Raw genomic sequence first — 27,214 nt, 5'->3', positions numbered from 1 at the left:
CGCCTCTTTGCTTACGTCTTAGGAAGTGAAGGCTCTATAAAGTCTAGATAGGCAGTATCGTTCGCCATTTTTGTTCTTTCGTTGCCGAGCTACCATACGAGGAATCTATTTGCCACACCGTTAAACATTATCATGTCGTAGCTCCTATGATAATAAATCAAACGCACTGTAATTCAGCAAATAATTGAGATGCAAATAACGTCTTCGTGTGCTTTCTGCGAACGCCAACGAAAGAGCCAAAATGGCGGGCCATTATATTAAGTATTTATCGAGCCTTAAGAAATGAATAACGTCTTCATAAGCGAATCACAAGACGCACACGTTTAAATGTAATCGACCTGCAACGCGATTGGCTGCCGGAAATTAGAGCGACGGGACTATAAATACATTTATTTTAACAATATTCCCATTCTCGTTGTAGTTTCCGTCCCCGCTATACTGTGAACCAGCCTTTATACTAATCAAGTAAAAGGCGATCGACAGGCGAAGGATCAGTGCATCCAACATGACCTTGAGTTGAAGCGGGTGACGTCATCTAGCGATACGCAGAAGGGAGGAATTTGAGATATGAATTGGAGGATCGCGAGACAGCCGAAACAGAGAATTCAAAGCGATATAATGTTCGTAATAGTGTCAAACGATTCGTAACGAACCAGGCTACAATCTCAATTGGTGACAATCAGTAGTCAGCAAGATAAATTGCAAAAATGCGCGAGTGAAGTTGAATGACGAGAGAAAATTCACAATGTCGAGGTCTATGCAAAGCAAATGAGAGTGAAAGTATAAGCAACGGATAGTTTAAGTTCAACATCCCATCCCAAGAGATCTATTCACGCATAAAACTTGAGGCCCAGTTTCCTATACAGCCTATTCTGATTTTTTTTTTTCCCTGCGGCCTAAGATCCTCATAAAGAATTAGAATACTGTAAAATCAAAGAGCAAAGAACTTGGTAGTCGCCAGGATTGGTCCAAGCTCTTTCACCTTTCATAATTTCACATCTAGGATATCAAAAAAGTAAAGTCCCTTTAGAGTAGTAGCAGTAACGTCACACGAGACATTCAACTTCTGTGGGTCTCGTTGAAATCTGTATTCAAACTTTCTACGAACTGATAGTTGGTGGAGATATGGACACTTCCATCAAGCATGCCACAACTCTTCTTTCTTCTAGCGCAGTCATGTCAGAAATCAGACACTGAAAGTGCAGTGTATGTGCGCGGAACGCCGGTCTGTGCAGATTGCGTCATTCACGTGCTGCTCTTACCAGTTCTTAGCGGGAGGGATGTACAAGAATCTGCTTTGCACTTCTAGTGTGCAATTAAATTGACATTTGTACATTATAAACATACTTAGCAGAAGGAAAAAACACAATTATTGTCAGTGTCTATATTTGACAATAATTGTAACACAAGAAACAATAGACTTACTCAGTTACGATTCACAAAGCAGTCGTTTGTAAAGAATCATTCATTTAGGCCTACATGATTTGTATACAGACGTGGACAAATTATTAGCAAAATTTACGATTTTTGTGACATATTTTTACAAAATTTGACTTTTCAATTTAGACTATTCTCGACAATTTTATGATTATAATACTCAGAAATATGTAAAAATTCCAACTGTAGTCGAAATTGAAAACTCAGATTTTGTAAAATTATGGCATAAAAATCGTCAATTTTGCTAATAATTTGTCCACGTCTGTACAGTATTTGAAGAAAATATAAATATTGCAATAATTTCGAAACAACAAAAAACGAACACAATATTTCATTTTACATAGTAGGTACTGATTATTTCAAAGCAATACTCTTTCAATGTTCCTCAAGCATTATTGGGACCATTGGTGCACAAATGTTAAAGAAATATTTTACTCCCAATTACTGTACATGTAATAGGACATTGTGAGGCTTTTACACTAGAATCATTTCCTTGCTGTATATTAATATAAATTCACATTATTATTAATAAATTGGATAAACTAAGCTTGAATTTAAATTTATATATAGTTTATTTGGAAAACGCTGAGAGTAAGTATCAGCAAGTTGGGACCGTTACTGAATTGAGTTAAAAGAGTACTTCACAAGCTGTGAAGCGAGGACATTTTCTTTGTCAGGTTTAAAGATTTATTAACGTAAGTATATTAAGATAATATAGTAACGTGAGATGGAAAATTCGCCACTATGTATTATTTTTCCAGAAAAATTTTCCGCCTTACAAATAGTTGCTTTCTTCTTTCCCTTACAACCTCAAGGCCCTCACATGTATTCCTCACTCAATAGTCTCATCACTTATCAGCTTATCAAATAAAAGTTGTAAGTCGTCTAACCATTGATGGCTGTGTTAGTACTGATTCCAAAATACCATTGTCATGTTTGTTTTGCCGTGAGAGTACTAATTAAGAAATAAGAGCTGGCGAATATCATAATTTGAGAACTTTACTAATCTGATTTAAATTCTCACATCACTATTAGGTCCACATGATATGATGAAAGCCTTTAATTTTAAAATAATTACTGTTGGCTGAGGAAAACATCATAACAGTTACGTTATATGATTCGTGATTTCTCTTCTTCGTTATATCTATGGACTCCTCACTTTATTTTCCATAACGCATTCACAATCACAGCTCAATGAGTACACCCGTACTGATATGTGTTACTGAAACCAAAGCTATTCTTCTACTGCAGGTAATGTACAGCCCTGTCGCGTTTCCCTCCAAGCCGATTCACTCCCTCCAGGTAGGGGAATAGGAACTGCACATTGCACAGAGACAAGTACACAATGTGCGCGACTGCACAATGTACAGGGTTTCGACATGCCTGTTCTAGCGTAACCTGTCATCCATCACATATTCGGAATAAAAATTAATAAAATATTGTGAATTTATTTCACCTCAACAATAGGATTTGTATTCTTCCAACAATAATTTCTTTCTACAATTCACCTTAAACGCTCTCGTCAACAATTGGATTTTCACTCAACACAGTATTCGTTATAGCACTCCATCGACGACAATGACAATTTACTTGGACTATTACGAACAACAATCAACTGTTAATCTTAACTAATATTTACAAAGCGCTATTTACAAATCAGAACTATCAGTTCTCAGTTCTTCTAGCTCAGTCACTCGAGTTCACAGTATCTCGAACCACAGACCTTCAGAGACGGTTCACTGTACTCGAACTCAGGTCCCTCCAACTGCGGTCCACTGCACTCGAACTCAGGTCCCTCCAACTGCGGTCCACTGCACTCGAACTCAGGCCTTCGGATGCTGACGCAGATGCGGACGCACACTCGAGTCGAACTCCGGCACACAAGACTGGCTTGCTTGCTCTGGCTTACTCACTGACTGAATAACTGAAAACTCTCTCTCGTTCCTTCGCGTCCGTAATTTATAACCACAGCGACGTAGCCTCGAAACTTCCACGCGTCTCTAGAGATGGCACTCCAGAAAAATCCAGAGCCCTCTCCTCTCTACCAGCACCAGATGCGCGCGCACTCTCTCTCCACTCTCTCGCCGCGTAGGCCCTTTCCCCTTACTTCTCTCCGCCGCGCGCCGTCCTCGCGCGATCTGCTTTCTTGCGGGACGCTGGTCGTGAGTTCGAATCTCACGTCGCTGTCACAATATATATTTCATTAAAGTGATAACGTAATTTTGGCATAGCCTGTATTAATTGTATCCATATATATTGAACTTACAGTATCCTTATCATCGTGTCTTAAAAAAAATAGAGAAATTATTAGCTGCAGAAGTATGCTTTCAGATGAAAATTTCGGTAAAATTCTAGAATTCGGATAACGATTGAGCCGTTGTTGCCCGAACGCGACAGCTTACGACAAAAAATTAAAAGCTTGTTCTCGCTTTGTACGTGAACCAGGGCTGCCGAGAGGGGGGGAGGGCAAAGGGGGCGAGTGCATATGGGCCCGTGAGCAATAAGGGCCCGTCAGATTGAGTGAGTCTGATTACTTATTATTATCATCGTAGATACATACGGGCACTATACAATTTTCTAAGAATATTTGTTACATAAATTTGACACAGTAACTCAACAATAGTAGAATTACTACAAATTACCACTTCATATGTAAATATTTGACTTTTATATAATAGAATATCGGTTTCCCGCATTAACGTTCACCGACACGACAATTGAGGTCCCCGGCATTTACCTGAACTGTGTTCCCGTCGCTTGTACTGAACACGTTCGATTATTTATTGGCTTGTCCTTTTCAACTACCAAACCCCCGCAGGCCCACCATAACAAGCTAGTGGACTCTCTCAAACCGAAGTTACAGGAAACGTTTCTTTTTCAGTACATTGCATGCTTCGTGTCGAAACTTTCATGTTTTCGTTGTCGTTTTTCTAGTAAATTCTGTTCATTAGTGTTACCGGTTATACAGAGTGATTTATATAGAACTGACACATTTCTTTCTTTAATTATTCCGTTGGAAATTCATTCAATGACCCAATTTTATCACCAAATTAAACAATGTTCTGGAATTTCGATTCCTTGTCACTAGATGTGCAGATGTTTATGTTTTATTCCTATTGTTGGCAGCACTGACCCAATTTTAGCACCAAATTAAGCAGAATGTTCTGCAGTTTCGATTCCTTGTCACTAGATGCGCAGATGTTTATGTTTTATTCCTATTGTTGGCAGCACTAGAAGCGCAGATCTATTGTTCCTATTGTTGGCAGCTGTTTTCGACATTTTGTGTCAACGTGAAAATGCAGTACACATTAATCAACGACTCTTCCTTGTGAAGCAATACTGGATTACGAATTCAATTACAGCTACTCAAAGGGCATACCAGAGAGAATTTGGTGTTCGCAATCCTCCCAAAAGAAACACAATACTGGGACTGGTAAACAAATTGGAAACAACTGGATCTGTGGTGAGTGAAAACGGCAAGCATCGTTCATCTAGGCTTCCCACGGTTGTTGTTGACGTAAGAGCAAGTTTCTTTGACGACCGAATAATTTCCAGGAACCTGTGGCCACCGAGATCTCCGGATTTGACAACGCCGGACTTCTTTCTATGGGGTTACTTAAAAGACAGGGTTTAAGCCACACGTCCCCAGACATTGGACGATCTGAAGCACAACATCACACAGGAGATTCAAGCTATTGACAACAGAGTCCTCCAACGAGTGGCCAGTAACATGGAACAACGTGTTGAGTTGTGCCTTATGCAGAATGGAGGACATTTTCAACATTTGCTATAGAGGTAAATAATCTCCCAAAATTCCTCTACATTTTAGGTATAATAAGTTGTCGCTAGCACAATTCGTTTTGAAACAATTAATAAAAGAAATGTGTCAGTTCTATATAAATCACTCTGTAGTTTAACTGCACAATGGACAAGTACAGGCATAAGTTGGGAGCTGAGAAGCACAAGGAGAGACAGAAATTTGGAAGATATTAATATGGGTGCTAGGCTGCGTGAAAAATATTATGAAGATATTAAAAAAGGGAGCAGTGATGAGCCGAAATATTTAAAACCAATTCATGCCTCTAATTTAGGGCCAGCCCCACTGAAACCTATGAATCTCCTAAATAGTCTGAGGGAATTAAAACTGGATACTTTGTTTCCAAATATTTGTATAACCATTAGAATATTCTATACAATTCCTGTGAAAGTTGCGGATGCTGAAAGATCCTTCAGCAAAATGAAGGAAATAAAAAAATGTATTCAGATAAAGAATGTGTCAAGAACGACTGCGTTGACTCCTTAGTCTGGAGAGCCATCTTGCTAGGTCTTGAAATTTTGATGACATAATTGATGGTTTTGCATCAAGGAGAGTTGTTTGTTGATGTTGGACTGCAAGTTAGAAATTACAGGTGTTTAGGAATAATGTTTTATGAATATAATATATTGCGCTAATATGAAGCTTTGCTAAAAGTTTTCAACGTAATAAAAGTGTATATTATTAAGTTAGTATCTGTGTAGGGGGTTATATTTTATTTATTTTGCAAATAATTATTATGGTTAGAATAACTGGTAACTTTTAATTGTTACTTTTTTCAACGGGGGTCCGAGTACAGTATTGCATAGGGGCCCATAAATTCTGTCGGCGGCCCTGACGTGAACCATCCCTTTTCACTCCTGTCTCTTTTTTTCTTTTCTTTCATCGCTCTTCTCTATATCAACAATTACTGTCACCTTATATGTCCATATTAAAAACATGCTTACTATGACATTGTAAATGTACTTACCATTGACACAGGTAGGATTCGTACCAGCGATGATGCCCGTACCCTGAAACAGAAGTCCAAACTTACAACTCAGAGCTACGAAGAGATGAATAAAATGAGGATGTGTACGAGCTATTCCATCTCAAATCGACCGAAATATAGAGAAAATTGACCATACAATTTCTAAATACAATGAAACTTTATTTGTACGTAGAGAACTGTGATACAATGCTTTGTGCAAAGTTTGAGGCATCAGAACTTCATAGTGTTTAAATTAAAAATATTTTAATTTATCGTATTTTCATAAAATTAGCAACTTTAAACTGTTGTGGCTCCGAAACCCTTTCACCCAATGATCAAAATCATTATTTATTTTGATGCTGAGAAATTAAAGTTTATAACAGATTTTCTTACTTTTTATGAAATGAGAAATTTAGATTTTCCTCATTAAGACGCATTTGGCTAGGAAAAAATATTTTAAAAGTATATAGTTAGAAAGTACCAATAAACACATATTTTTTTTACTGATGGTATGTTGATAAGAAAGTATTGAAAATATCAAATAAAGAAAATAAATAGTATGTGCGTGAACTAACCAGCTGACTGTGAGACGGGAGCTAGCCGAGACAAGCAATGCCAGGAGACAAACACGTGATGTGTCGTCTAGCAGTCATGGCTGTGCTAGCTTTATCACAGGTTTTCATAAACACAGGAGTAAAATGACGCCCAACGCTCGCTTATCTTCAACTCTCGGCCAGTGCGTGCCGTTCAAGTCTAGGCGTGTGAAAATAATCTATTTAATACCCTCGAAACTTATTGCCGTACCACTAAGCAAACAATGCCGAATCGCTCTTAATAATGCAAGATTTTTTCTCAATATTTTTTTTACATTTTTACAAATGGCCAAAAAGCCTAAAAGCAAGTAAAATCAGATTATCTGTCTGTGTACAATAAAAATAAGGATTACTTCTTAACATAACCTACCAAATGTCAGCTTCAAAATGAGCTCTCGTTCAATGTTCTGCAGTAAATGGTTCCAGTCCAGAGTTCTGAGCGCTGAAAGAGGCTTGTTTTTTATAAAATACGCTAAATTTGTCGCTCAATAATACGAAAACCGTTTGACTTTCGATAGTATATTTTTGAAAATGCACTCCCCTCAGCACCTTGTATAAGTAGGGGAAAAATTAGAGTATAAAAAAATGCGAGGTTTTTTACTGGTCGATTTCATATGGAATAGCCCGTACGGACCTGTCCCGGCTTCAGCCCTCGTCAAAGCCAAGCCAAACAGTCGTTCTACAGAAGTGATGTAACTGGAGCATATTTGAAGCAAGCTAGTGCAGACGGACTTGTCTACCTGAACTGTAGTATCGTCTTTATTATTATTAACAAATTTATATTAGCACATTATCTTTAAGCCAGTATTTAGAGACAATAAACATTTACAATTTTCGCTAATGGCATTTGAATGAGCGGGGAGAGATTTTAAGATTACTGGTAATTCCGTAGGTATCTGTAATACACTTTTGTTAAGGGTTACAACTGTAAGACGATCAACGTTAAAACTCATGTAAGAGAAAGGTAAATTCAAGGAAATTAAAATGTTGATTGTTAAAATAATTTAAAAGAACAAATAAATAAACCTTAGGCCTAAATGTTATTTTAAAAGAAGAATAAAACGCAGAAATAAGGACTTTTTATTAAAAGAAGCAGCAAGAGCTTAAGGGCCGTATTCATAGACATTTTTAGCGGGGGCCTTCGGTGGATTATCAGCGTTTTTCGTATTCATAAACCAGTGTTAGTGATAGGATATGATTTGAATTCTGTGCTAGTAACCAGTGGATAGCCGGGGCTAGCTTAGTACGCTCGTAGCGCGTGGTGCGAAATGTCTATGAATAACACCCTAAGGGGTTAGGTACACCTTACTGCAGTAAAATGTTTGGAAATATTCAACATTTTTTCCCTCCATTACTGTATCTTGTAAAGTGAGGATCACGTAAGTTCAGTTCCCAAACAGCAAATATTTCCGCCTTGTCAGTGTTGCCAACTGTTACCAGATATCACCACATGTAGTAAAATCACGATCCTATGTACTGAATGACTTCTTTACTCACCGTACTTTACCTTAATGTTGGAAGGTTATTCTAAATAGTTTCAATAATAATGAGAAATGTATTGCTATGTTCTATTCTTTTATTCCTTTACATTATTATTAGTATTAGCATTAATAGGTTTCAACAAAGTATAGTATATAATATTCAAGAATCAAATCTGTTCCAAGACCAATTAAATTATTGTCACTTCACTTCAAAGATTCCAGCGTACATATACTGTACTTCCTAAAGGTAGATAAATTAATAACCAATTGACTTTTGGTTGGAATTCGAATGAACTTCTGATTATCTTTTGAAATTAGTAAGGAAATGGATAATACAACTATGCTAAAACTGAAATAATAATAAATCAACTTACAAAAATAATTTTGGTCCTTAAAAGCCATAAGTAATTTCACTTCTAGATACCTTTTTAAAGATTTCATTTGTTTGTAAATTGCTTAATAATGCTACACTTACACTTATTATTTCTGCAACTCCACGTCTGTCATTGAAAAAATGTATGATACATAACTGTGAAGTCTCTTTTTGGCTCTTGTGTCCTAAATTTAAATAAGAAAAAGCAAATGATTCAAGAAATGTGAGCTGGTGAAAATTAAATACTCAATTAATAAAATAATTACTACCAAAAGAATATTTTATTAATTCTATACAAAAGATGGATTACACAGAACAGATGGCCAGAAATCATAGATTTATACACAACATACAGCATGAAACGATCATCAAAAAATGCTTTTTGTACACAATAACATCTTTCAAACGAAGTGAAATAGCCAATAAGTTCAATAAATATTATGCTAATAAGTAATAACTATAATTAATCATTATCTACAAGCTGTAAAAGGGAATAAAATAGTATATTGTTGAAATTAGGGGGTTATGGTTTATTACGTGTATTTATAATTTTAATTACTTTTTCTACATTTAATTATATTTTAATTTCTATTAGATTAGTTGGTGGTGTGGTTGTTAGTTTTATCTGTGTATGTCAGACTATTAAGGAAAAACTGAAAGAAATATTAAATCTACAATCTACTTTATATAACAATATTTAATCAAGAACTGAATATTACTATTAATTTAATAACATAAGACCCAAAACATCTCCAAGTCCAGACAATACACATGCTGATTTTCTTAAACATGTTGGCAAACAAGCAAACTCACTACTTTTATCTTGTAATCTCATCTAAAATGCAATATCTGTCTGGAGAAAATCTATCATAACATCAATTTTGAAAAGCAATTATTCAACTAATATCTTTTCGAGTTATCGACACATACCACTTACTAGTATGATAGCCAAAATTATGGAAGAGATGATTTCATAGATTGAATTGGTTCCTGGAATCTAGTAACTAACTTTCATTTTATTGGGTTGACTTTAGAGAATTGCATTCAACAAATGGACAGATTTTAAATTTTAGTCAAGATATTAAAGATATTTTAAACAGAAAAAAAAACAACTTAACAATTTTAATTTATTTTCAAGGATCATATGGCTCTGTAGATATAAATCACTTAAGAAATTGCAAACTTAGGGTGTCCACGATAAAGTGTTACACTGGGTCAGTGACTTGATTATTTGATTCATTGTCACAAATATGTAAATAGAGACAGATTCATCTGGGCTTCCCACATTGTTGTTTTCAGGAATACATTTTCCAATATTAATGTCGATGGTCTAACTAAAGAAATAGATCTTATGATAATCTCATCATTTGCTGATAATATGGTTGTCTAGAACAAAAAATCACAGTCCACAAATATTAATAAACTGAGCCAAAATCCCAACAGACTTTTTGACTCTACTTGGAGAACTCAAACTTGCTCAATTAAGGGAAACTTTACTAATAAAACACAATCCCAAGTATTTCAAAATGAATAGTATATAAGTTAACTTTAACAGATGATGTTAAGAAATGTGATACTTCTCCAGACATTTTAAAAATCATTAGAAACGATAAATGATCTGGTCAGTGAGTGACTACATACAGTATTTTTTATAGATGGATCCTGTTTACCAAGCCATAGATGTAGTGGTGTTGTAGTACAATATCAGTATATTCCCTTTTACAGGGAATTATATTCAAACACTTGTTTGCCCCATTTTAACCGTGACAACGCTTTTTAGCTTTTTAAACATTCTGGTTATTGTATTGTGTTTGTGTTTAGTGAAAGATTTTAGATAAGGGCGCAAATAGCCATAGTAGCTGACGCGCCCTTTTTAAACGCCACTAACTAACTAACTAACTAACTTCAAACACTGACTAATTTTGATAGTGAAAATTTAGATACACTTTTAAGCTTACAAAATCTCCAGTATCGACTTCATAAATCTGAGAAGGCTGTCATACTATCAGATTCAAAATCAGATGTTCTTGCTGCAGTAATGGACGTAACAGCATGAAATCTCAATATTTTACAGTGTTTTAATATTTTAAGCAAAATGGTCGAATTACATCGACGACTGGTACTTCCGTGGATCCATGAACTTTATGGAGTGGGAGGTAATGAGGTAGCTGAAAGGTAGCAAAATTACTGTAAGGTTATCTATACCTGCATCTTACCACACTGTTAAAAGAATAACAAGATCAGAACATGACAATGTGGTAACAAAAATCGGAATGATTCTAAAGCAAATGAAAAAATTGCAATAGGCCATCCGGCGTCTGCTCCACAATGGAGGAAAATCCTCAGAAGAAACCAACTAATCAGACCAAATGGGGGATCCAAACTACCCTCGAGTGCAGCTCTGAATTTGCAGGCCAACGAGTCTACCGACTAAGCTACATTGGTGGCTCCACTAAAAATATGAAGTACATGGCACTCAGATTATTAAATTGACAAACCTAAACAATTATTCATCAGTTAAGCTATAAAATATAATACATAGCAAGCAAGTTAATTCAATTTAAAAGTATAAACAATTCAATCAGTTGAAATATACAGAAACTGATAATAAATATCATGCAAATTACTTCACATTACAAGCATAAACAATTCATCACTTGTGGTATACAGCCTACTATTTAATTTACAGCACATACAATTCATCAGTTAAGCTATAGACCTACAGTCTACTATTCAATTTACAGCATATATAATTCATCAATTAAGCGAAACAAAAATATAGTACAATACATAGTAAAAATAATACACCTAATTTAATAACTGAACTTCTATGAAAATCTACAGTGGCAGTACTCATATTATCACAGGCCATGATTGTCTCAAATATTTACAAAGAACTGATATTTCAGAATCTCCCCATGCCATTTCTGAAATCTCAATGAAGATATGGATCATTGTCTTGACTGTTTAACTTTACACAGCTTTCAATCATCTGGTTAAATATTGGAGTGCAAGATAACAAATGACATCAACTGCTGAACACTTGGTATCAATCAACCAACAACTTCATTACATTAAAGGGGAAAAAAAACTGAAAGAATTAATTGTATATAGACACAACACATAAGACAAGGCCGCTTCAGAACAGTAATTGGCAAGGCTCTGTTGTTTTAGGATTCTTATGTAGATTCAATTTCACCTGAAAGAAAAAAGTAGCATCTATAAGTAGTAGTAGTAGTAGTAGTAGTAGTAGTAGTAGTAAAGATAATAATAATAGTAATAATAATAATAATAATGACTGTAAAGTATGGAAATTAATATTGCAATGTAATATCAAAAGGTGATTTCACACCATCAACTCTTATCATTTAGTACAACTCTTATCATTTAGTACAACAAATCTATTATATTCAGTTGCAATCACCAGTAGCTGTTCTTTCCTCCATTTTGTTGTTGGCTGATTTTTCACAAGTCTGCTATGATATGCAGCACTATCCATGACAATAACGCATTGCCCTAATGTTCTCAGGTCAACAACTGTGTTTGCACCCACTTCTCAACTACAGGGCTATTCATAGCACTATGGTAGTCCTGACTTTTCTTTCAATTGCATGAAAAAATTAAATCAGCACCTGCAATAAAAATTATACCTGGGCATATAATTACGTCACATGAATTCACAGCATTTAAATAAAGAAAATAAAACATAACATAACATAACATAACATGACATGACATGAGATCCTCTTTGGTGAAAGGCTTTCCCACGTTTTTATTTAGTCACCAATTTTTATATTTTTGTACCCTGATTTAAAAAATTACTCTTGCCAAATTTATGTAAAATATAAATCAATATAACTTACCGAGTATAAATCCACTTTTCGTTCCGGCATCTAATCTTCCACCCTCATTTGTTGGTCTATGAATAACACCATTCATGTCACTGGAAACTTCACCTGGTTTATTTCATGAATAAGTGGGTGATCATACTTAAAAAAACAGAGAGAGAAAAGCAATTCACATTGACACTCTAAGAGACACAAAAATTTTAAAGACAGGAAAACCGTTCAAGAATTTTATAACTAACCTCTAGTTATAATATGAAACTATTAATTGCAAAACATGTTGTTCCCACCTGAATTCATTACTAGTAGCCTATATTAATTGCAATTTCATATTCCACATAAGTGTTAATCTATTTGTTAGTAAAAAATTCAATCACTCAATGTCTCACAATACATTGAAATTTACCATTCATAAAAATCCAAGTCTCATCCAAGAATACTACGGGTTTAGGGTTCTCACGCTCCACATTTCTTATATATTCTCTTAAAAACGAATAACATCACTTTCTCATACATGTGTATAAGGATCCCCTTTGCTCCATAGAAATTTCATCTCTTTCAAAATTTTTTTCACCGATGATAAGGATACTCTAAATAAATATGTTTCATAATCATCATTCATATGTTCCAGAACTTTTGCTGCTGTTAGTACTTCCCCTGTAACAGTGAATGAAAATTATGCCATATTTTTATACATAGGCCTATGACTAATATCAGAATTACATTGCATAAATCAACACAATAATTCCTGTAACTTCCCTAACTTTATGTAACTTGTCATAAATAAATCTCGCAATTGCATCTTTCGTAAAATCATCAGCATCAGTCACTGGATGTTTACGTAGTCTATGTTTTCCTGGTGTCACGAGTGGGGTCCCCTTATGTGAATTTATCACTTTCGTGGCTGTAGTTAAGCCAAGCTGTAATAACAAACAATAACATAATACTTCTAAAAATTGTTATATCATAAAATTCATGCATAATACCAACATTTACAGCTATATGAATAGAAAATGATCAACATGTTAGGTTGGGTCTACGATAGGTTTAAGTAGGCTAATATTTATGTAATTCTCCAGAAAAGCTACACCAAAGAAGGCATAATTTTATTTTGTTTAATTGATTTCTGTGATATTTACATAGTGATGAACACGTGCACAGCCACAAATACTTTCAGCACAAAAATCCTTTGACACTTACCTGTATATTCTAATGCATTGTTGTAGTCCCTCCCTCAAACTTGTTACTAATTACCAATATAACATGCGAGAGGTCCAGGACGAAGAGAAATGGTTAGTTTCCCAGTAGTGCGTCCTCGTCCTCTCGAGTGTTATATCTTAACAAGTACTTTGGGTGGGGTAGCTTTTCTGAAGAAACACCATATTTAATATTACTTAGACCAGTCATGAATAAATTATTCAGCCAGAGTCAACGTTCCTATGCTTTATAGAGTATGTTATATAGTTATTATATAAAACTGAATTATTTTTAAGCACCATAACAGGCCAACATTCATGTAATATTTTCTGCAATATCAAGTTAATAATTACAATATGACTTGTATTTTCTTCGGCCGATGTGGCATGTAAATTGTAATCTGAACGGTTAATTTAATACCAAAAGAGAAAACTGGAAATTTACTTTCGTGCTGTTTGATTACTTGTTCGTCTAATTTGTAAATGTATTTAAGCTATCACCTACTGCAGTATTACAGTATCTTAAATGTATTTAGTTTGGCAATATGAAAATCACTGACTTGATTAAACATTAGGCCTAACCTAAAAATTTGTTTTGTTTGACCACAATCATGAAATTATTAGTGCAAACTCCTAAAACTGAATACCACTTTGAAATGTATGCTTAAGAATACTTACTCCTAATAATTGTCCTATTCTGGTTGTAATTGCTGCCTCCGTTAGCATAATTCCTTCTTCATTATCTTCTTTCTTCAACTCATTATACACGTGAACTACAGATTTCTGAAGCGTACTCTGAATGCCACACATTTTCTTCCTTGGAGGAGTCACTGCAACACTATTTCATTTTTTTTGACATAGTAATAAAAATCTAAACACGAAAGAAATTCATTAAAATTTGAAATAATATTTCTATCCATTACCCACGTGCATTATCACGCCCAAGTATATTATATTCATTCGTACTTATCTGACTATTCTTGAATTATAACCACAACGCAACACATAACATAACTATTATGTATTAATATTAATACTAATATTAATTAATTATTAATAAGTTCGAATTTCACTATCTTCCAGTAACCGGCTGAGAAATCTAGTACAATTTTAATTTCATGGAACTCCAGTACCGGCAAATATTGTCGATATTTGCCTCAGCTGCCAACATACCGGTTACAAAATCACTACCATTTATAGTATTTGTCAGTATCGAAATTCGAAACGAAGTTGGCAAAAGAAAATTCAACCTTCAAACTAGAAAATCACCATAATCCACTAGCATTTGTAGTAATGGGGGAAAAATGGTTAGGTTTCACCCTTAGGGTATCAAGTTACCTGGTCTTCCCTATACAATAATGAAAATTGGTTTATGTAAAACACTATCCTTCTGCTATAAATTATTTACTTTTTTTGTTCAAAATTCAAAATGGTGGCAGTTTACTGTGCAGTGATGAAGCGTTTCGCTCATAATTCATAACCAGGCTTCGAGACTTTGGACCCGATAAAATAAGTTTACTGTGCATGTACTTTAGGTTGTTGACTCGCTGTAAGTAGGTAGAGATGTGTTGAGGTAACAACGTTGCTGTTTAGAATAGAGTACGGTAGTATGGGGGAACACACATATACGTACATTCTGAAAGTAAATATACATTACACAATGACAATGTCAAAAGAATGTGAAAAGTATTTATTCTCCTGTCTTTTATAAGCATTTGTGTTTAATTATAGACAGTGTTAATGGTGGAAATAAGCATGTAGCAGTTTTAATTTCTTCATTTATCCTATTGGTCGTCTTTAGGAAGTGCAGTTACAGTACCGAATTGCAATGTACTACAAGATATATTTTCAGTGTCTCAAACGTAAATCTTTTTCGGTTATCTGCCAATAGAGTTTGCACTGTAGAAAGCTACGCTCTACGTCGCATGACGTGATAGGAGCAAAATGAAAAAACCTAACATCATCGCAGTCTGTAAGAGACAGTCCTTTATTCTCGGGTGACTCTATGTCCACTAATTTGCTGTTTATATTACACAATGTTCCATATCAGTTATTTTTACATAAAATTGATTTCCACTTCTGTTTTACACATTCAGTAACCGGTGTACTTGGTGTCTCATTAATTCTCTGTGTCATTTCCTCAACTAATTTGAGGGTTTCCGGCAGCTCTTGCTCTCACTTTTCTAACCGTGTAATAGTTTCAGACAAAGTTTCAAAATGGGTTTGTATGAAAACCAAATAATTATTCGTCAGGACCTTCAAATCCGGAGCGTTTTCCTTTGCGTATTTGTTGGCATCCATTCTACAGTACTCCCACCCACTGTACGCTTTACCACTATACTCAGTATGCCGTTATGCGGATTTCCCACTCAGCTGCTCTATCGGGTCCGAAGTCTCGAAGCCTGTTCATAACCTTTGTTAACTTTTTCATGTTATCTCTCTTTTATTTTATTGCTGAAACTACATCTTTCTCATTCAACTATTTTTCTTAATAAATATTTTTTTTGTGTTAGAAGAAAAACTGATATTTAACCATTTTTTAAAATGAATTTGTTTTTTATCAGACAATCTATCAAAGATAGAGAAGTGAACTTGCATCATATTGTAGATATGACATGCATAAATACACACAAAAAATTTCATCACAGAGTATTTGACAGTTTTTGAGTTATGTGGGAAACGCTTCATCACTGTACAGTGAACTGAATTTTGAAAAAAAAAGATTGTAAATAATGTTTTTAAATCGTAAAAATATTTTTTCCATATAGCAGAAGGGCTGTGTTTTACATATACCAATTTTCATTATTGTACAAGATACAGTAACGGAGGTAAAAAATGTTGAATATTTCCAAAATATTACTGTTGTAAGCTGTACCTAACCCCTTAAATAGGCAAAATATTCAAACTAAAACTTGGCCCTGTCACTTCTAACTATCCAAGAACGCTTTTAAATACAAGTATGTAACTGACATAATGCCAACTCAGTAACAAAACGAAGTTTGCCAGACATCCAGGCTTACTGATAAGACTACAAACGTTCTTATATTCACCTACTGAACTAATAACGTACATTTCCCTTTATGCCAACAATTCCAATTTACCTTAGATTTTCGAGCTGCAAAAACGAAGTCCTACTGTAGACTGTACAACAGCGGTGACCAAAACGAGTATCGTGATTACTTCGTGTAAACACAGACATTCAAACGGGTAAGGGGAGTTTTCTGTACATTGCTCTCTGTCTCTAAAGACAAGCATTGGATGATATCATCTCGCTCTATAAACCCTCTGTCTCTACAAGCAGGAAGACAAGGTTTCGTAACGGATAGAAAGAGGATTTTTTTTCTGCTTTGCTCAGCGGTTCAATTAGGAGTATTTAGAAGAAACATCAAAATGCATTACAACAAAATAATGTCACGCTCAATACACATGCGCAAAAATTATTATTATTATTATTATTATTATTATTATTATTATTATTATTATTATTCAGTAAACATTATAATTTTATTATTCTGTACGTGCATGAATATTTTTCAAAATCCCTTTCCTTGAAGGATAAAATTATTAGGCTGTAGACTTATCAATTGTAAGCTTTTTAATCTTTGGATGAGGGTAACTATTACCAGTTAATTCTGATTAAATATTATGTGTTATTGTAACAGTGGAACGAGCTATTAAACTTCATTATCCTACACTTAAAACGTTTGCTGCTGAGATATTAGCGTATTTTTTCTTCTACTTATGTAAACAGCTTTTTTCACAAGTTACACTTATCAAACACAAAAACAGTCCCGTCTTACAGACGGAAACTTTATAGCGCAGTTGAGAATTACCGTGTCTAACATTCCGCCAGACTTTGTTTCCTTTTTAGATATGTGTACAGAAAATAATTGGAAGAAAATGATTTGTTTCAAACACTAAGTTAATATATTTCTCAGTTTTAGAAAAGGTTTTGTTTATTTTTAACTAATCTTACAAATCAGGTCTGTTTGTTTCCATATTAAATTATTCATGCATTAGTATGGAATGATTTGCTTCTTTACCTAGTTGGGTTTTTTGTGAGGTTTCCCCCAACCGTAAAGCTAATATCAGGTAATATATGACGAATCCTCCGTCTCATCTCGCCAAATACCATCTCGCTATCACCGTACAATCCCATCGACGCTAAACAACCTCATAGTTGATACAGCGTCGTTAAATGACCAAGTAAAAAAGTACTTCTCTCCCACCGCCTTACTTCTTAGGCTCTCTTTTGCGTGTAATTATCACTAGAGTCCTGCGTTTGGTTAACTAAAGCCTCCAACCGACCCGCAACATTGTAGATATGTAAAGAATATAGCACGGCGTACACACTTTAGGTCTGCTATTCAGTGAACATGTCAAAACAAAACAAATACGGCTGGAAATGAGTGCTCCAATAGAAGAATTTGGTAGCAACCACATCATTAGGAAAGAAGAAAACGTATTTTATCAGAAAGGAGAAATTTTTATTTCGAAACACTTAAAATGTTTATAGTCACTCGTTGTAATGTGTAGAGACTCGTAAAGTAAAGTAATTTGTGTAAATAATTTTGTTTTACTGTGATTTATTGTATTAAAATTTATCTATTTATTTATTCATTTATTCATTCACTCGTTTATTTATTTATTTACTCATTTATTTATTTATTCATTCGTTTATTTATTCAATTTATCTATCTATCTATCTATCTATCTATCTATCTATCTATCTATCTATCTATCTATCTATCTATCTATCTATCTCTGTCTGTCTGTCTATCTATCTATCTTCTACCTATCTATTTATTTATAGTTAAATAGACCTACATAGCTACATTGACTGTGTCCAGTTACAACGTTCACATGTAAAACAAGTAGGCCTATTCATAATTAATTTCAGTGATCTGAAATTGGAGACCGTAATACATAGAGACAAAGTAACCTACAAACATTTCTAAATGAACAAAAGTTGAAACATTAGGGCCGAAATATATTTTATATATTTCAATATTAACTCATTTTTAATTGTGAATGTTCAATTTATAATTCTTTCAACAAATTGATAAAATATATCGATTTATTTAAAATTCAATTTAAATATTCAAAACTGTGTAATTCATTCATAATGTTCTGCTCAAGGGCAGGTCTTTCATTGCAAACCCAGCTTTCTCCAATCTTTTATATTTTCTGTCTTCCTCTTAGTCTCCGCATATGATCCATGTATCTTATAAATTATGGTTTATTTAACGACGCTCGCAATTTTGTCCCGGAGGAGTTCCTTGACATGCCAGTCAATCTACTGACATGAGCCTGTTGCATTTAAGCACACTTAAATGCCATCGACCTGGGCCGGGATCGAACCCGCAACTTGAGCACAAGAGGCCAGCGCTATACCAACTACGCTACCCAGGCAGACTCCATGTATCTTAATGTCGTCTATCATCTGATATCTTCTTCTGCCCCGAACCCTTCTTCCGTTCATAGGATAAAAATAATGAGCATTGGTTTTTACTTTTTGGGTGGAAAATATATTGTGAAAATTATGACAATCCTTAACAGGCAAAGGCCGATCAACCGAATGCACGTACAAATGCTTTAGCAGATGTGAACGATCATTCAGCCTGTACTGAGATATCATGTGGTTAGCACTGTATAGTCGTTTCAGCTGGTTCGCAGAATCGGATTTCTCTATCTATCGTAGCTCCTCAAATTTGTTGAAATTCTGAACGGGTAGCGACTCCATTTACAGGTCGAACTTTCATGAGAAAATAACTTCCTCCTGAGGAATCGAACCAATGCTCATGCCCTAACGCGAGTCTATGCATGACGAATTATACCACGACGCTACAGCGCAGAACATCTCTGATCTAATGTAATATTACATGAAATGTGAAAAACAAATGATTGATTCTTGAAGCTAATATGAAAAATATTATCATTTAATGTTTATCCATTCATCCATACATCAATTCATTAATGTATTTATTTGCTGAGTCCACCGATGTGGAGTTACGGTCAGCATGTCTGAACGTGGAACAAGTGGGCTCGGGTTCACATCCTGGTTGGGATGAGTTACGTAGATGAGGTTCTTCCGGGATTTTCCCTCAACACTTAAAGAGCAAATGCTGGGCAACTTTCGGCGCTGGACGCTGGACTCATTTCGCTGGCATTATCACATTCAGATACCAGATAACCATCGCAGTTGATAAAGAATCTTAAAATAAATTATTTTTTAAGTAATGTTTGTCTTACCGCTGCGTGCTTTATTGCACAGTAGACCTACTATTTCAAATGACTTACAATTAGTAGGTTCATAATGTAACTGCATACTACAGATGATTTAATCATTTTCAAGGCAATATTTTAATATATTAATTTGTTACATTAAATATAAACTTATTAAAATATTGAAGATAGTCGATTTAAAATAATATTTGTTAGTCTTCAATTTTCATTTTTACGTTTACATCTTGTATTCATATCTGTACTTGTCTCTTTTTCCATTCATGTTTTTTTTACAATTTTTTTTTTTTTCATTTTCATGACACAAGTAAATATAATTTTGTATTTCTATTGTAATTAGAGCTTTACACTGTTGTATATAAATAAACTAAATTACTAAATTACTCACCGTTTTAATCGAATCCATTTAACATTAAAACACACTATTAATTATCTCAGTTCACTGAATAGTATAAACACTCACGGACAAACCACACAACTCCACACAAACACAGTTACAGTTAAACTGTCTGTATAGATAGAACGACCAGCTGCGTCAGGTCAGGGTTACCAAATTCTTGGACCAAAATTTCGTAAGACAACAAACGCTCTCCCTCTTCTTCTTCTTCTTTCTCTTTTATGGCCTCGGTCACCAAAAAGTGTCCATGTAGCCAGCTCAAATTATTTATACTATAGTCTCTGACTTATCATGATATCCTCTGTGAAGTACAATATCTTCTTTGGTTTCATAAAAAAATCAATATTCCTCATACTTTAATTTTGCTACGTCTAATAAACTTGATTAATATACTTATAATGTCCATATTTGCCGACGCTAGTAATGTTTTAAGATTAGTCGGTAAAGGTATCTTCTTTTGCTGTAATTCCTCATACATTTTTTCCCTATGTCCATTATTTAATTCACACTCAAAGAAAAGATGTTGATTATTTGGCCTCCTATTTCCACAATGACAATAAGGATTTGAAGTTAATTTAAAAAGAAATAATTTTTCCGGGTTTAGTGTATGATTTACCCTCAATATATTAATTAAAACTATTTCGTTTCTTTTTAGCTTGTATTTACTGAACCATGGAACGTGTAGCCATCTGTTTTCGAGAGTATATAAATCTGTAGATGATTGTAAATTTTGATTTAACTACCAGGTTTGATTTGCAGTTTGGAGATTTAGCTTCAGTTTTGGTGTGTAGGTATTATACGGAAGCAGTATATTTAGCAGTTTTCCTGAGAGCACTGCTCTTTTAGCCAGGTGATCTACATACTCATTATCTCTTATGTTTGAGTGTCCGGGAATCCATGCAAGTGTGATGTCCAAAAATTGCTGGCGGGCTCTCCATAAAAGGAATCTAATATTATTAAGGTACCAGTTATCTTTGTTCGATTTCAATGTATATAGATCCAATGTTAAGGACAATGAGTCTGTAAAGATAATTAGTTTGTTGTTCGGTCTACGATTATTTCCACTAATGTAATATAAAATAGCCTGTCTAATAGCCATTACTTCTGCTAAGAAAATAGAAGTCTCACTCGGGAGCTTATATATCTCATAATAATTTTGGCTGGGAATCCAGAACGCAGCACCAGCTCCTGAATGTTGTTTGGATCCGTCTGTATAAATGTGATCGTAATCAATGAATGCAGACAATTTCTCCTGGAATAGAGAGTTATATAATGCTGAGTTATTCTGTGTTATTGGATGTTCTATATTAAGAAAATTTAAATGAATAGGAATCTTATAGAATGATGCCAAATACGGAATAGTATAACTGGGATGTGTTTTGTTTTTTAAAATATTAGGCACAAATATTTCAACCTGCTGATAACTCTTAACCAATGGAGTATTAAGGAAAAGTTTGCGACTATTTCGAGCCAATCGGCTCAGTAATTTTAATTTTGGAAGTAGGATATGAGAAATTATTGCCGTTCTCTTAATTATAAACTTATCTGTTAGGAATTGAAAACGGTGTAAAATTAGGGATATTGCAGCCGTATGCAAGACCGATTTAATCGGCGTTGTTTTCATTAAGCCTAAAGCTATTCTAAGAGCTGTATTTTGAAGTGTATCCAATTCGGATATATTACGTTTACTAGTACTAGCGAAAGCGAAGCATGCATATTCCATAATTGGTCTAATATATGTCTTGTATATTAATAGCAATAACCCGGGATCTGCTCCCCACCATGTATTGGTTAAGCATTTAATTATATTTAATCTAGGAAGGATTTGGGATTTTATATGTTGAATATGCGTAGTAAATGAAAGCTTCGAATCGACTATTAAGCCCAAGATTTTAACCGACGTTTTGTAAGGAATGACCTCTTTATCTACTCGATATCTTTCTTCGGTGATGTTTCTCGTCCAATTAAATCTGATGTGGGAGCTTTTTGTAGGATTTATGGAAAGTCCAGAAGTGTAAGACCATTTTTCCATATCTCTTATTGCTGTTCCAATTGCGAAAGCTAGCCTCTGCGAAGACTTATCTGATTTATAAATTAAGATATCATCGGCGTACATGACAGTTCGTACGTGTGTTGTGAGAATTTTTTCAAGAGGTTGTAAGGCTAAAGTAAAAAGTAAAGGACTCAAGACAGATCCCTGGGGTATTCCAGTATTCACCTCCCTCGGTTCTGTATCCACGCTCTCCCTCATTCTGGACTAATACCACAGCCTAGTATGTACAGTCCCGAAGCTTGAGTTTATTAGGGTACTGGGAACAATAGACTGTGCATGTACTATTTCGCATTGTCTGTAATGAGGCGATAGTAGCGATCCTAGTGGTTAGCAACTACCTATGGATGCATATTTACTAAGTATTGAGCTTCGTGACTGTATATAGCCTACTAGACTGTGCTAATACATAGTCTCTATCCCTTTATGCTCACAAAAGTCAACTTTACCTCACGTTTGCGGACAGCAAAGACAAAGTACTAGAGATGAACAAAACTAACTGCCGCTCTCGCTCGCTGTGTTCGCTGCATTTGTCTTTCGAGTCTCGCTCATCATTCTCGAAATAGCATTTGGTCGGCTTGGAAAGATTTCGTAACCCTGAATAACATACATCATTGAAATAAATAGCATTATAAATATTTGAATAAGACAAAAATACAAAACAGAACAGTATCTTAGTTATCAAAATGTTCTGGTTCTATTATATGGTATTACCTACGGTTATATAAATGGGGGGGGGGGAAACAATTCTCAAATAAATTTGCATTTCTAAGAAACATAAAACATAACGTTAATATTTTTTTACTTGAGATCTTAAATATATGTAAAGAAAATTCCTAGCGTTTTAATAAGAGCCTTTAATTAAATACAAATAGAGAACGGCTTATTGAACACTGAAAGGTAGAGATGATGTTTCAAATAGGCTACTTGATTGTTTATACAGTTGCCAAAGTAGATAAAAGTTCAGTCGGGTATAAACAACTGTGGGGATTCAAGGCTGCTTGACTTCGGGACTTCGGGACTGATCCAACTCGAGTCTCGGAACACTCACAACCAGTCTTTACGTCAAGGGCGCGACGTAATACAACATTGTCGTGCGGGTTTTCGGTTTTGCTTCCTTGATCGTTGTTCATCTCTACGAAGGACTCTTCTCGATTTAGCATACTACAGAGTTGTCGTACTTTATGGCCTAGAGCAGGGGTCGTCAGCACAGAGCACACTGGGGCTAGACTCTCTTACCCGCGGAAAACGCAGTGCACTAGGGTGCACTCCATAGCTGCTAGCGGGTATGCTCTCTATCTCTCCCTGTTGCACGACGGTGCACACGGGACAGCACCGCGTACCCTTTGCACATTTCAGCGAGTGCTGACGACCACTGGCCTAGAGGTTAATGTGCTAGCTAGTTCCCTAGTTCAAAATTGGCTGAGGGCCATGAATTCTGAAGGGAAAGAAGTAAATTTATAGGTCTTGTGTCGTAGATCAACAGCAAGTGGTAGAACTCTTTCACTCTAGGCAAAATTCGTCGCTCATTTCTTACCCACATAGTTCGACGCTAAATAATCTCTGAAGTTCAAAGAATTGTTATACAGGGTGTTACAACAATAATTACATATTTTGAGAGATGGTAGTATTCATCAAAGTAAGAAAAATATTCTAATAAATATAGATCTTAAAATTAGTATCTTCCCGAAATATGAATACTTATTCGTCAACATCGTAGCAGATACTCAATGTGATTTCCATTCATTGCAACGCATCTTTCTGTCCTACGTCTTAGGATATTATATATTATTACACTTAGCATTTCCGATATGATGCTGTATACCCAATAAGAAACAAACAAAGAGCTCACGTTATAATATACGTTTTTCTTTCAAATTTCAAAGTTCTTGTTACATACAAAATTTAATTTTAGAACCCATATTTATTAGACTTTTTCGTCTTTTGATGAATGCTTTATTTGGCAGTATAGATTTTTAATAGCCTCCTTATGAATATAAAATAACAAACTCAAAACATAATATGATGAAGGATGGGTAGAACAGAGAAAAATTTTTCTGACACCGGGATTCGAACCCTGGTTTTCACCTCTACGTGCTGACGCTGTATCCAGTAAGCCACGCCAGATTCCAGTCCCGATGTCGGATTGAATCCCTCTCAGTTTAAGTTCTACCTCTCTGTTCCCCTTTGGTGGCCAACCCTCATGTACTATGTCACAGAATATGTGACAGTGGCACAATGCCCAACACACTATGTGCAGAGGTGCATTAATTACGAGTGACTAAGTGACCGGAATCCGACGGAATGAGTGTCGTCTTGAATCACTAAGTGATTACTAGGCTTCGAGACTTGGGACCCGATACAATAAGTTTACTGTGCTTGTACTATAGATTGTTGACTGGTTGCAGGTAGTGAAAGGTAGAGATGTGTTGAGGTAACAACGTTGCTATTTAGAGTAGAGTACGGTAGTATGGGGAAACACATACATATGCACATTCTGAATGTAAATATGCATGACAATGTCAAAAGAATGTGAAAAGCATTTATTCCCCTGACTTTTATAAGCATTTGTGTTTAATTATACACCGTGTTAATGGTGGATATAAACATGTAGCAATTTTAATTTCTTCATTTATCCTATTGGCCGTCTTTAGGAAGTGCAATTACAGTACCGAATTTCAATGTACTACAAGATACAGTTTCAGTGTCTCAAACGTAAATCTTTTTCGCTTATTTGCCAAACACAGTTTGTACTATGAAAAGTTGCACTCTACGTCGCATGACGTGATAGGAGCAAAACGAAGAAAACCTAACATCATTGCAGTTTCTAAGAGACAATCCTTTATTCTCGGGTGACTCTATGTCCACTAATTTGCTTTTTATGTTACACAATGTTCCATATCCGTTATTTTTACATAAAATTGATTTCCAGTTCTGTTTTACACGTTCAGTAACCGGTGTACTTGGTGTCTCATTAATTCTCTGTGTCATTTCCTCAATTAATTTGAGGGCTTTCGGCATCTCTTGTTTCGACTTTTATAACCGTGTAATAGTTTCAGACACAATTTGAAAATAGGTTTGTATGAAAACCAAATTATTCGTCAGAACTTTCAAACCCAGAGCGTTTTTCTTGCTTTGCGTATTTGTTGGCATCCATTCTACAGTACCCCCACCCACTGTACGCTTTACCACTATACTCAGTACGCCGTTATGCGGATTTCCCACTGCTCTACTGGATCCGAAGTCTCGAAGCCTAGTGATTACTTACGCGTATCATATTATTATGGTGTACCGAAGTACATATGATATCCACCTGTTGCGAAACACTTCGTAAATATTGGTGTAATTTTTAAAATGGTCAATGTTTTGTTCTGCTCCACTTTACGAAACAAGAGTCGCGTGAGCCGTCAGTCGAATACTTCGCTTGTCAGTCATACGTGCATCCGCTACAGTAAACACTCCAGTAATACTTAACCTTGTAGCCTCCTGGGACAAAGTACGGCCTCTAATGATGTTGATGATAAAATAAGTTGTATTTGAATAAAAAAAAAAACTAACCATGTGCTGAAGTACCTGAACACATCAGGAGATGTCGACTATAAAAAGCATGGAAGAAAATACGATGAAAGAGTAATGGAACGGAGAAAAATTCTCTCCGGCGCCGGGACTTGAACCCGGGTTTTCAGCTCTACGTGCTGATGCTTTATCCACTAAGCCACACCGGATACAACCCCGACGCCGAACAGAATCGTCTCTGATTGAGTTCCAACTCTTGGGTTCCCTCTAGTGGCCGCCCTTTGCACTACGTCATAGATGTCTATGAACATCGGACCGAAGTCCACACATGTGCTCAGGTGCACTCGTTATGAGTGACTAGTTGGCCGGGATCCGACGGAATAAGCGCCGTCTTAAATCACTTCGTGATTTACGCATATCATATATTATTTCAATGTACCGAAGTACATATGATATTTCCATGCAGATATTCTGCGTCATCATACGATGAAAGAGTAATGGAACGGAGAAAAATTCTCTCCGGCGCCGGGACTTGAACCCGGGTTTTCAGCTCTACGTGCTGATGCTTTATCCACTAAGCCACACCGGATACAACCCCGACGCCGAACAGAATCGTCTCTGATTGAGTTCCAACTCTTGGGTTCCCTCTAGTGGCCGCCCTTTGCACTACGTCATAGATGTCTATGAACATCGGACCGAAGTCCACACATGTGCTCAGGTGCACTCGTGCATGTGTGGACTTCGGTCCGATGTTCATAGACATCTATGACGTAGTGCAAAGGGCGGCCACTAGAGGGAACCCAAGAGTTGGAACTCAATCAGAGACGATTCTGTTCGGCGTCGGGGTTGTATCCGGTGTGGCTTAGTGGATAAAGCATCAGCACGTAGAGCTGAAAACCCGGGTTCAAGTCCCGGCGCCGGAGAGAATTTTTCTCCGTTCCATTACTCTTTCATCGTATGATGACGCAGAATATCTGCATGGAAATATCATATGTACTTCGGTACATTGAAATAATATATGGAAGAAAATGTTGACTGTGTTTTGTTGTGTTGACAGGACTCGCTTCGTGACGTCGACATCAGACCTGCGCGAGGAGGAGTCGCACAAACAGGAAGAGGTGAGCCGATCTTACGACTATTCAGAGCTGACCACTGAGCTGCAGGCAGCTGCGGCCAGGATGAGGCGCAGGCGCAGTCCAAGCCTGCCACCCATCTACAGCAGGACTGCCCCCACATGTCAGGTACTGCCCCGAGCACCACAAGTACCTGACATGTACCTGTCCACTGCACTGCGTAGCC

At 35.7% G+C, this 27,214-nt stretch overlaps 1 protein-coding gene and 1 long non-coding RNA gene across 2 annotated transcripts in view; one reads left to right on the top strand and one right to left on the bottom strand.

The window, feature by feature from the left end:
• The window catches only part of LOC138713979 (coiled-coil domain-containing protein 66), a 110,473-nt gene that overhangs the window by 49,094 nt on the left and 34,165 nt on the right, over nt 1–27,214 (top strand). The window contains exon 3 of the mRNA XM_069846559.1: nt 26,973–27,156. Coding sequence (XP_069702660.1) covers nt 26,973–27,156 — 184 coding nt within the window. The remainder of the gene's footprint in view (nt 1–26,972; nt 27,157–27,214) is intronic.
• Nucleotides 8,945–15,019, bottom strand: LOC138713251 (uncharacterized). Its single transcript, XR_011335805.1, has 5 exons — nt 14,388–15,019; nt 12,920–13,433; nt 12,532–12,657; nt 12,093–12,300; nt 8,945–11,867 (listed from the first exon to the last, which is right to left on the bottom strand). It is a non-coding gene; the product is annotated as an uncharacterized lncRNA (long non-coding RNA).

Source organism: Periplaneta americana, chromosome 14 (genome assembly GCF_040183065.1).
Source record: "Periplaneta americana isolate PAMFEO1 chromosome 14, P.americana_PAMFEO1_priV1, whole genome shotgun sequence".
NCBI lineage: Eukaryota > Metazoa > Arthropoda > Insecta > Blattodea > Blattidae > Periplaneta > Periplaneta americana.
Note: the sequence above shows the minus strand (reverse complement) of the source record. Positions and strands in the feature narration are given on the sequence as shown.